This window comes from Asterias rubens, chromosome 14, assembly GCF_902459465.1.
Source record: "Asterias rubens chromosome 14, eAstRub1.3, whole genome shotgun sequence".
NCBI classification, from domain to species: Eukaryota; Metazoa; Echinodermata; class Asteroidea; order Forcipulatida; family Asteriidae; genus Asterias; species Asterias rubens.
The window spans coordinates 2043943-2054516 of record NC_047075.1 but is presented as its reverse complement, the minus strand read 5'-3'; the positions used below and the strand labels follow the sequence as shown (position 1 = coordinate 2054516).

The following is a 10574-nucleotide window of genomic DNA, read 5'->3' as shown; positions in this document are numbered from 1 at the left end:
CAGTCCTTCATGTGTAACAATTAACATATGTTAATAACCAACACAGAAATGAAACTGATGTGTAGACGTTGACGAACCAATGTTTAACAATGAAATAGAGCACGGCAAAGTACGGAGTCGGAGGCGCTCGTAGGTACTTGTTCGTGGGGGCCAGAGGAGGTCTGTCCCCCATGAGCTTTTCATACAAACCTTACTCTTGGTGGCGCACTATTTTCAAAGCCTTGCCCAAAGTACACAAAGAGAAGGTAGTTTTGCATTTAACTCTCTAGTCCCTGCGCTGCCTGCGTTTGCTGAAGAGAAATAGTTTTCAAGATTCTTGCAGTAAATTGGTACCTCTGGTTTACACGGTAAAAACGAACACAAAACCTTTCCAATGCATTTATCTGGCACAATGGTCGTACTGATTTAATGGCTGCCGCTAGGCATTGGTATTTGACAATGATCATCATGATCAAAGCATTTCATTCTTGGTCACAAAACGAGCGTTATTTTGGTTGGGTAAGAGCTAATTTATAAATTATCACAGCAAGACGACATCCTACTTTTGGGATATCGACATTCCGAGATAAATTATCACAGGAAGACGACATTCTTCTTTTAGAATGTCGACTTCCCGAGATAAATTATCACAGGAAGATGACAACTGACGTTTAGGATGTCGACATACCGAGATAAATTATCACAGCAAGACGACATCCTACCTTTAGGATGTCGACATCCCGAGATAAATTATCACAGGAAGACGACATCCTACTTTTAGGATGTCGACATTCCGAGATAAATTATCACAGGAAGACGACATTCTTCTTTAAGAATGTCGACTGTTTGTAGTTATAAGACTCCTTGGGGATAGGAGAAAAATTTGGAAAAACCGTGACCTCAATTTGACCTCTACTTCCGGGTCAACCGGAAGTGGGACCATATCTCAAGAACTACTCAACCGATTTTCAATTTGTTTTCACTTACAGACTCCTTGACATTAATATTGACTGTGAAAACTCGTGACCCCATGTTGGCCTCTACGTCCGGGTGAACCGGAAGTGGGACCATACGTCAGTTTTATCCTCCTAAGGCATTAAAAATAAACTTTGAAAATCCATGACCCCAAGTTGACCTCTACTTCCGGGTCAACCAGAAGTGGCACCATATCTCAAGAACTACACAACCGATTTTCTAACTTTTTTTTCAGTTACAGACTCCTTGGGCGTTAGAGATTAGCCTTAGGTTACCGTGACCCCATGAAGTATCATCGTAACTCAAGACACTGTACAGTATTTTTCAAACATTCAGTTATAGACTCCTTGGTAATGTTAACATATTACCAAAGCAAAAGAACACGGAACAGCTTTGTGTTTGTTCACAAACACCTAATGTCTAGTTTGTTTTCGTTTTGCATTGTTAAGGCGTACAGCAGCATCTTATACAAGTATCAGCTAAAAAACAAAATGCGAAACTTTGTTTTTTTGTGAAGCTATATTTAAAGACAGTTGACACTATTGGTAATTGTCAAAGACTAGTCTTCACAGTTGGTGTATCTCAACATATGCATATCTCGAAATCAATCATCTGAACGCACACAACTTTTTTTTCTTTCATTATTATCTCGAAACTTCGAAGACCGATTGAGCTCAAGTTTTCACAGGGTTGTTATTTTATGCATATGTTGAGATACACCAAGTGAGAATACTTGTCTTTGACATTTACCAATAGTGTCCTGTGCCTTTAATAAAATATTTGTTTGTGCACTGAGAATTGTTGATGTATAAAAAGTTTATATAAATGCAATGTATGCTTTTCACAAGATTCAATCTTAATCGTACCGTAAAAATTATTGCTTTTAAATAATTTTCATGAAGAATGGGGGAACAAATGTGAGTTTCAAAAGGTCCATTCTTGTGAAGGCCACCCGTGGTAAACATTTTTTTTGGTTTTTCTAACAGGCATATTAATAAAAAGGTTCAACGGAGTACCTCATAAAAATGAACCAGCCTGCATTGCCATAGCCTTTTTCTTACACATTGATCGACTTTAGAATATTGTTTTTTATCGCCATTTTAATAATAATAAAAATAGTGGCTTTAGTGTGCATATTCGTCACTCAGTGACGCTCAAGGCACTTTAACTGCCAAGGTATGTAGGACTACATTTAAAGGAACACGTTGCCTTGGATCGGACGAGTTGGTCTATAAAAAGCATTTGTAACCGTTTGTTATAAAATGCATAATGGTTAGAAATATGTTTTAAAAGTAGAATACAATGATCCACACAAACTTGCCTCGAAGTTGCGTGGTTTTCCTTTTACTTTGCGAACTAACACGGTCAGCCATTAATGGGAGTCAACAATTTGACAAAAGTTTAAAACATCTTTCTACTCATTATGCATTTTTATAACAAACGGTTACAAACGCTTTTCAAAGACCAACTCGACCGATCCAAGGCAACGTGTTCCTTTAAATTATGAGACCTATTCCCTTTTTAATACATAATATATAGCACCGTGTAATGGTTTACAGGGTGCTGTGGCACAATTATGCTGCCTATTAGACCAGGAACACCGGGGCAAACCCCTTTTCCTAACAATAAGTGCAATGGGTTGTAAGTAATTGATGTGTATTGTTAGTTTATTGCCCGATAGCTATGCATTATCCAGAAACCTTCGTTCGCCACTCGCGTGCGTGGTCTCCCATTCCAGTCGCTTGGGATCTCCTTCTCCTTAATTGGAAATGTGAACGGGATTTGAACCAACGACCCCAATACTTTTATCTGCTTAGCAAGTTTGTTGTGCTTCCATGATTTGGAATCTGGCCCATCTCTCATCTGAGATGTCGGACCGAAACTAAGGTCCGATTGGATAAGTCAACATTGCTATTAATAAATACCCAACAAATGTATTATCTAAAGTAAATAGCGAAGTAAATAACAAAGTCCTTATACTTTGACCCGCTCGCTTACTCTGTTCTGGTAAACAGAGTGGGGGTGTTCGCCACGCCCCCACCAGGCACCTGCTTATAAAGACCACGTGATCACCATCGTCAACGGACTGTGGACTACCTTCTAAAAATAGGGTCAATATTACATGATTTACATACTACTCCTTTTTAGTACATATAATGTTGGGGTGTTTTAGTATACTCAGCGAAGCTTGACTTCAAAACGGATCATTCTGCAAGAGTCTGGACCATACTTCCTTGTTTCAGTTTGGAGTCGCACCTTTTACACCACAAGCTGAAATACAATTTTGGTGTTCTCTCCGTGACCATGCGTTGCTATCGGACCGACTGCAATCACATGCAGACTAAACTGGTATGTATCTTGAGCGCTGTTTTATTGAATATTAATCTATAATTTTAGGTTGTTTTTTTACGAAGCTCCTATAGCTTAGGAGTTAAATGTAAGTACTATTATGTAAGTAGCATTACACATAATTTTGGATTTGTAAAAACGAATCTTTTAATTCATGATCTTCAACAATTCAGTTGAACTTATTAATGATTTTAGGGTTCTTAGTCTGTTTGCATTCTACACTAGCGCTTGTGTTTCCCTTGGAAAAATGTGATTTATATTTCGGTAAGTTCTACTATACAGGAACGATATCTCTCATTTTCATCCTAAATTTCAACAAGAAGTAACTATAAATAAATACTACTACATATTACTTGCGGGTACAACCATGTATAAGATCTCTTTTGAGGGAGTGTTGGCTCTTAAAAGACCCGGTGTGATCTCGACGTTTCGTACAGTATACTCTGCTTGTCTTTAGGAGAGCAGTTTCATTTCGACAGTTTTTTTATATTTTTTTATTTTTGCTCACCATTTGGGGGGATTTCGTGTGTAAGTTTCGTCTCGTTTTTTCTTAAACACAATTTATCTGGAGCTAAATACCACATTTTTCAGTTCCAGTCATCAGTTAGTGTTTCTTGTATGTTCTGTTGTTATTATTATTTTTTTTTAACGAATAAATAATAATGGAAGTGGGTGTTTCTAGTAATATTAATTTTGTTTGTAAATCCGAATGAAATACAAATCAAAATGATTAGATGTTTACGGCGCGGTAATCCCATGAAATCATAACATTTTCAACGGTACAAGCCATATTTATTTCCCCTCATGTACATCAATAACTTAAAGTGTTAACACAACCACAAAGGGGGTCATGTTTTCGAGGTGTCTTTAGTTACATATTAACTTGTTAAGATTAATAAATGACAGGGAAACGCGACGTTAAGGTTCAAGGGTCTGTATACGTTTGGTAATGACTTTGTGAATGAATGACAATACATGAACTGTACACACCAGCTTTCTCCAGAAGACGGTCAGAGCATACTGATCAAAACGTCGAGTTGAAACCAACGGTTCTTTTCAGAACCACCCCAACTCATTTAGAGATAGTCATTACATGCTGTTACCGCAAACCTGTCCATATTGTACACATCAGCTTTGGATTATGCATTTTGAGAATCTTTTCACGTCGAAGTATACTGACATTATAGAAAAAAATATAAATTTGTATCCCCCCCCCCTAAAGAAAAAAAAATGAACCAGAGATGAGCTACTGATGAGCTACGTTTCTAAGTTTATGTATTCCAATTGCAGATTATTCTTCCTGCGTGGCGACCATGCATGGTGGCGACCTTGCATGGTGGCGGCCATGCATGGTGGTGACCATGAAGTTAAACCGCTCCAGTTTTTCGGCGATAGCTCAATAACCCTATCACCTTTTGAAATTAAGTTTTCACAAGTTATTTGTAGGGTATACTGTATAGGCCTACATCTATAACCATAAAGGGTTGAACAAACAGTGGGATTCAAATAACAGTAATTGTATACAATTCCTATGAAAGACTGGTATATGGTTTATTTTCACACCATTCAGCCACGTTTTATACCAGAACTGGAATAAAAAAAAAATTGTGATTTACAGAAACCCAAATCTCCGTTTTCCACTACTATAGGCCCATCTCATCAGAGTTTGAAAACTGACCTTTGCCTTCGTGTTACTCAACCAATGTTGTATCAGTCTTGTTCGATCAACAAATGTTGTATCAGTATTACTTTTCGCTTTTTAAATCAACGTTGTACCCGTCTTTTCTTCAGATACTTTCATGGTAAATGTGCTACCAGTGTGTTCGACCTGGTTACTCCTATCAGGATATTAATTGAGCGTGAAACCAGACTTTCTGCTTCTTCTCACCCAAACGCTCTTGCTTTGCTGAGATGTAGAACAGGCGGCCATTCATGGCAGCTTTATTTCGCGTACTGCATCTCTGTGGAACTCCTTGCTGGTACACGTTTCCCTCCAACATACAAAATTTAGACTGATCGAAGAGGGGTACCAATTCATACCTTCAGCTCACCTGCGTTGTTTTCATCTGAAATAGCTTTCTTCTTCTAGCCCCTTACCAAGAGTGGCTTGTAGCCTTGTAGTTATGGTGAACTTCCATAAGAAAACGGAAACAACAACACAACGTGTCTATGGGGCTTCATTACAACTATAAACAGCAATACCGTAACATAAAAAAACCCTCCTTTTTCTGTGACACCAAAAAGTGACAAACGCTTTCAAAAACACTAATGTCAGCAGCAGACAGATGAGAACAAGGAAACAAAAACACATACGAATCTCGGATGCCTCTTAACAACAATAAACAACAATACCGTAAAGTAAATAACAACAACAGCAACAACAACACATCTTACTGTGACACCCAACAAGGCGAGAAACACTTTCAAAAACAATGATCTTCAGCAGACAGAGGCGAGTCACATATTATTGTTGTCTAGCTTCAATCAGCATTTTGGTTGTCTTGCATGTTGTGTGTGACATCAATCTCACGTCAGTCTTAATAGGGCATGACAAGTGCTACCCGGAAGTGAATGGGGGACGCCATTTTGACCGGGGCTTCCTCGTGGCCGAACCGGGGACCTGTTTCGAGGAGGAGGAGGGGGCGACTGTACATCCGAGACCCGTTTTCCTGCTGGTGTTAATCGCTTCTGCGGTCGGTAACTTCGAGAGGCGTCAAGCGATACGCGAAACATGGGGAAGTCCTAAGCAGATAATGGGGAAGACTGTCGTCACGGTCTTTCTGCTAGGCGAGGACGACGTGGCGAGCGGGAGTTTTTCTCCCGAAACTCGGGATCTACTTCAGAGTGAGGGCGCTACACATCATGACGTCATACAGGCTGATTTCTTAGACACTTACAACAACCTTACCGTCAAGACCATTATAGGAATGAAGTGGATTCACATGTACTGCCCGCATGCATCGTACTTTATGAAAACAGACGATGATATGTACATCAATTACGCCAATATAATCAAGACTCTCACTTCACCTTTGACCCCAACCAAAGCCTTTGCAATGGGTCATCTCTTCCCGAAAAGTTTAGTGATTCGAATTATCTTCTTTAAATTCTACATGCCGAGATGCATGTACCCAGAGATGTTCTACCCTCCGTATTTTGCAGGGTCGGGCTACGTCATGTCCGGAGATTTGGCAGGAAAAATATACAAAACTGCCTCCAAAGTCAACTTTCTTTATTTCGAGGACGTCTTTGTTGGTGTGTGCTTAAAGGCGCTAGGTGTGAAACCCGTTGGACATGAGGGATTCTATTACACGCATGTTGACTATGAGTTTTGCAAGTATAGAAATGACGTCATTACGTCTCATGGTGTGGAAACGAAGGAAGTGTACAACATATGGCAGGATATACACCATTCTAATACTGTATGTTGAAAGTAAACAAAATATTAGTGCTTTCTTTAAGGTGACGGCACGTAAAGCTTGATGACGTAATGATGACACTGTTTGAAAAAACAAGTTTATTTCTGCAATGTGAGGATAAGGCGCTTAGTGGCGATGTTGCTGTTTTATGGTGTGCTAGCAAATAGCACACTTTAAAGAAGTAATCCAAACGTGCATGACCGTGTCCGAAACAATGACTTCGGCTATAAACAGCTACGGCTAGATCAGCGCTTCTGCCAGCGTTGAAATAGGCTTAGAAGCGCGATCTAGCCATAGCTGTAGCCGAAGTCGCCGTTTCAGACACGGCTTAATGTTCGATTGTTAAAAGAGGTTTGCACAAACGGCTGTTTTAGAGACTAACAAAGCGTAATACAAAATCATGTACGCGAGCCTTGAACAGAGACTATTGGACTGTGCAGATTTGATGGACTTCGAACCTTGGGTAAATAATGGCACGAAACAGCCAGCCACATAGTGTGCTGTTGGCTTGCATGCATTATTGTTGTAGGTGTTTTCAGTGAAGATTACGTCGCGAACTAACACGGTCGGCCATATATGGGAATCAAAAATTTGACTCCCATAAATGGCCGACCGTGTTAGTCGACAAGGTAAAACGAAAACCACGCAATTTCGAGGCATATTTGTGTAGATCATTGCATTCTACTTTTGAAACATCTTTCCAACCATATGCATTTTATAAAAAAGGGTTACAAACGCTTTTTATAGACCAACTCGACCGATCCAAGGCAACGTGTACCTTTAAGGTCAAATTAGTAACCTATCCATGCACAATTTTGAGTATGACCTACTAGGCCTACCTAATGTAAAAATGTTGACTAAATGAGCTTTTCTTGTTCTAATCCAGTAATTTTGAAGTTCTGTTTGAATTTAAAGCACTCTGATAAAGGATTTGGACTTGGTACTTATTGTAGAACACACAACACAATGTTCACAGATTTACATGAAACTAACAAAAATCGCGGACACTGAAAATATTTCTCAGCGAAATTGTTAAGCAAACGTAGTGGCGTGGTGAGAAACAAATAACAAACAATATTGTGTATAGATTAATCAGTTTTTGATAATCAATAAATTGTAACTGCATAATGCGTGCAGTGCGTGGTCCAGTGCAATAACCAACCTGATGTTTGTAATGTGAGCAACATTGTGTTTACACAGACCTTATCGCAAATACTCGGTACGCGCACAATAGACGTGGAATGAGGTGCATGCTGGTCTAGCTAGCTATCAAATTTAATCACTAGCTAGACCAGCATGCACCTCATTCGACAGTTTACGCTTGCGCAATGGTATTTGCGGGTAGGTCTGTTGCAAGTCTGAACTTGCCCTATTGCGTCCTCTGTTGACAACATAGTGTAATATTGTGGTCTACATTTTGCGGTAGTCGAAATTGTTTGTTTTCCATTGAAACAATATCAAATTGTTTGAAACAAATGTTACTCTAAATACAATAGCAACAACAAAAAATATTATAGGTAATCTACTGTTACCCGTGAGTTGTCTGTACTAAATATTTTTACTACTAGTTAAAGACACTGGACACTATTGGTAATTGTCAAAAATACTAGTCTTCACAGTTGGTGTATCTCAACATATGAATACAATAACAAACCTGTGAACATTTGAGCTCAATCAGTCGTCGAAGTCGCAAGACATTAATGGGGAAAAACACCCTTGTCCACCGTGGTCACACGAAGTTGTGTGCTTACAGATGCTTGATTTCGAGTTCTCAAGTTCTAGATTATTTTGAGGTCTCGAAATCAAATTCGTGGAATATAACTTCTTTTTCGAAACCTACGTCACTTCAGAGGGAGCCGTTGCCGTCGCATGCAATTATGTCCTCTGTGCAATACTATGCGGAGGACATTATTGCATATGCAATAATGTCCATGCAATAATGTCCATGCAATAATGTCCATGCAATAATGTCCATGCAATAATGTCCGCCGGACGGTTTTGCATATGCAATCGTGTCTGCCCGGACGCTGCTGCATAATGCAATTGTGCATATGCAGTTGTGTCCGCCCCCGTGCAAAACCGTCCTTGCAGTAAATTAAACGCCCTTGGTCGTCGGAACACGTTCGCCATTTCTTTTTAAAAGCCAAGTGCATGTCATGAATGACATGGGAAAAGTTCGGCCGTTGGGTATTAGCTGCAACCATAAAATACGTGAATATTGATGCTGCATATACGTAGGTACAGTGCATGCACGCTCGCACATACATGTACAGTCATGTACATGCCCGCCGGACGGTTTTTGCATAGCCCCGGACACGATTGCATATGCAAAAGTGTCCGGAGCGGACAGTGTTGCATGGCGGACACAATTGTATCTGACTCCCCCTTACTCGTTACCAAGTAAGTATAAATACGCTAATAAAATAGTTTGAGTAATTACCATTAGTGTCCACTGCCTTTAAAGACAAGTTTCCGTATCATTCGACCATTTTTTCACTTTTTTTTAAACGAAAAGCAACAAAATCAAATGAGCCACATTTTGTTTTATCATTCAATAACTCTCTTTTATTAATGACATTAAAAATTCATATAAATTCAAAAGTGCATGTATTTACAAGTACTTTATAAACATTACTTCGGCGGCAAGTCAATAAAATTAATTGTCTTTTCGACAATCTTGTCTTTGAATGTTAACACATATAAGATTTATTTATACTTTATTTATTTTTAAAATTTAATTACTAATTATTTTAACGTAAAACAAGACATTGATTTGTACATAGTTTAGCATGGATGATGTATGATCAACAATTTGTGGCAGACGGTTGTTTTCAACATAAGACAACCGAAAAACAAGGCAGGAAAACGGGCGAATTGGCACAACAAAATGAACATTATTCATAACAATATGTAAGCACACAATAGAACATTAAGAAATTCAGAGTCCAATTCCATTGAGCGGCTAAGCACAAACTGTAGCTAAGCACAAATCAATTGTGCTTAATACCATTACAAAACAAAAATTACCAGCCAAAATCCAATGGCACATTGTTTAATTAGACTGGTATCCTGCCAAATTCTCAGCGGAAATTTGCTGAAACAATGTAAAAGGCAAATTCGTTGGGATTTGAGGTCACTAGAATTCTTACAAGTACCCTGTTTTTTTCTATGTACAACATTCTTAGTGCATACTTGTGGGAGGCGGGAAACGGAGGGGGGGGGGGGTAAAGACATATATTTAGGGGGGGCCATTTCACACATCATTAATTTTGCTTTTCTTTTCTCATTTGATCTCAAATTTAATTTTCAATCAACATAACAGAAAAAACAGTTACAGTTATTGCTAAGAGAGGGGTTTTCTGGCAGTGGTTGTTGACTAAGCTGTTGAATAAGTTGCAGCACCCGGGTGCTATACAAATTAATCGAACAACTCCAAACATTCAAAAAACATGTTCGTTCAAACTGGTAGATAGGTGGGCTATATAAGGCTAGATATTATTTATATTTGTGGGAGTGTCGTGGACGAGCGGTCAAGAGCACCGAATTCAAACTCTGGTGTTTCTGATCAGCAGAGTGTGGGTTCGAATCCCCAGCCGTGACACTTGTGTCCTTAAGCAAGACACATAACCATTGCTTCGTCCTTCGGATGGGACGTAAAGCCGTTGGTCCCATGTGTTGTGTAAACAAATGTAAAATAACCCAGTGCACTTATCGAAAAGAGAAGGGGTTCGCCCCGGTGTTCCTGGCTGGATTGGCAGCATATTGCGCCATAGCACCTTGTTAACCATTACATGGTGCTTAAGGATTAGGTCTTATATCTCAAAATTCGCCCCACTCCTTGCAGTAATAATA

General features: G+C 39.2%; 1 protein-coding gene across 1 annotated transcript; it reads left to right on the top strand.

Annotated features, from left to right (window-relative positions):
* The first annotated feature begins 5735 nt into the window (after positions 1-5735).
* On the top strand, positions 5736-6734 carry LOC117299545 (beta-1,3-galactosyltransferase 1-like). Its single transcript, XM_033783094.1, has one exon. It carries the CDS (start codon positions 5736-5738, stop codon positions 6732-6734), a length of 999 nt encoding a protein of 332 aa, XP_033638985.1.
* Positions 6735-10574: the final 3840 nt, after the last annotated feature.

Bases quoted from the DNA above. Each gene is read 5' to 3' on its own strand.
- LOC117299545 (XM_033783094.1), top strand. From the start codon at position 5,736: ATGATCTTCAGCAGACAGAGGCGAGTCACATATTATTGTTGTCTAGCT.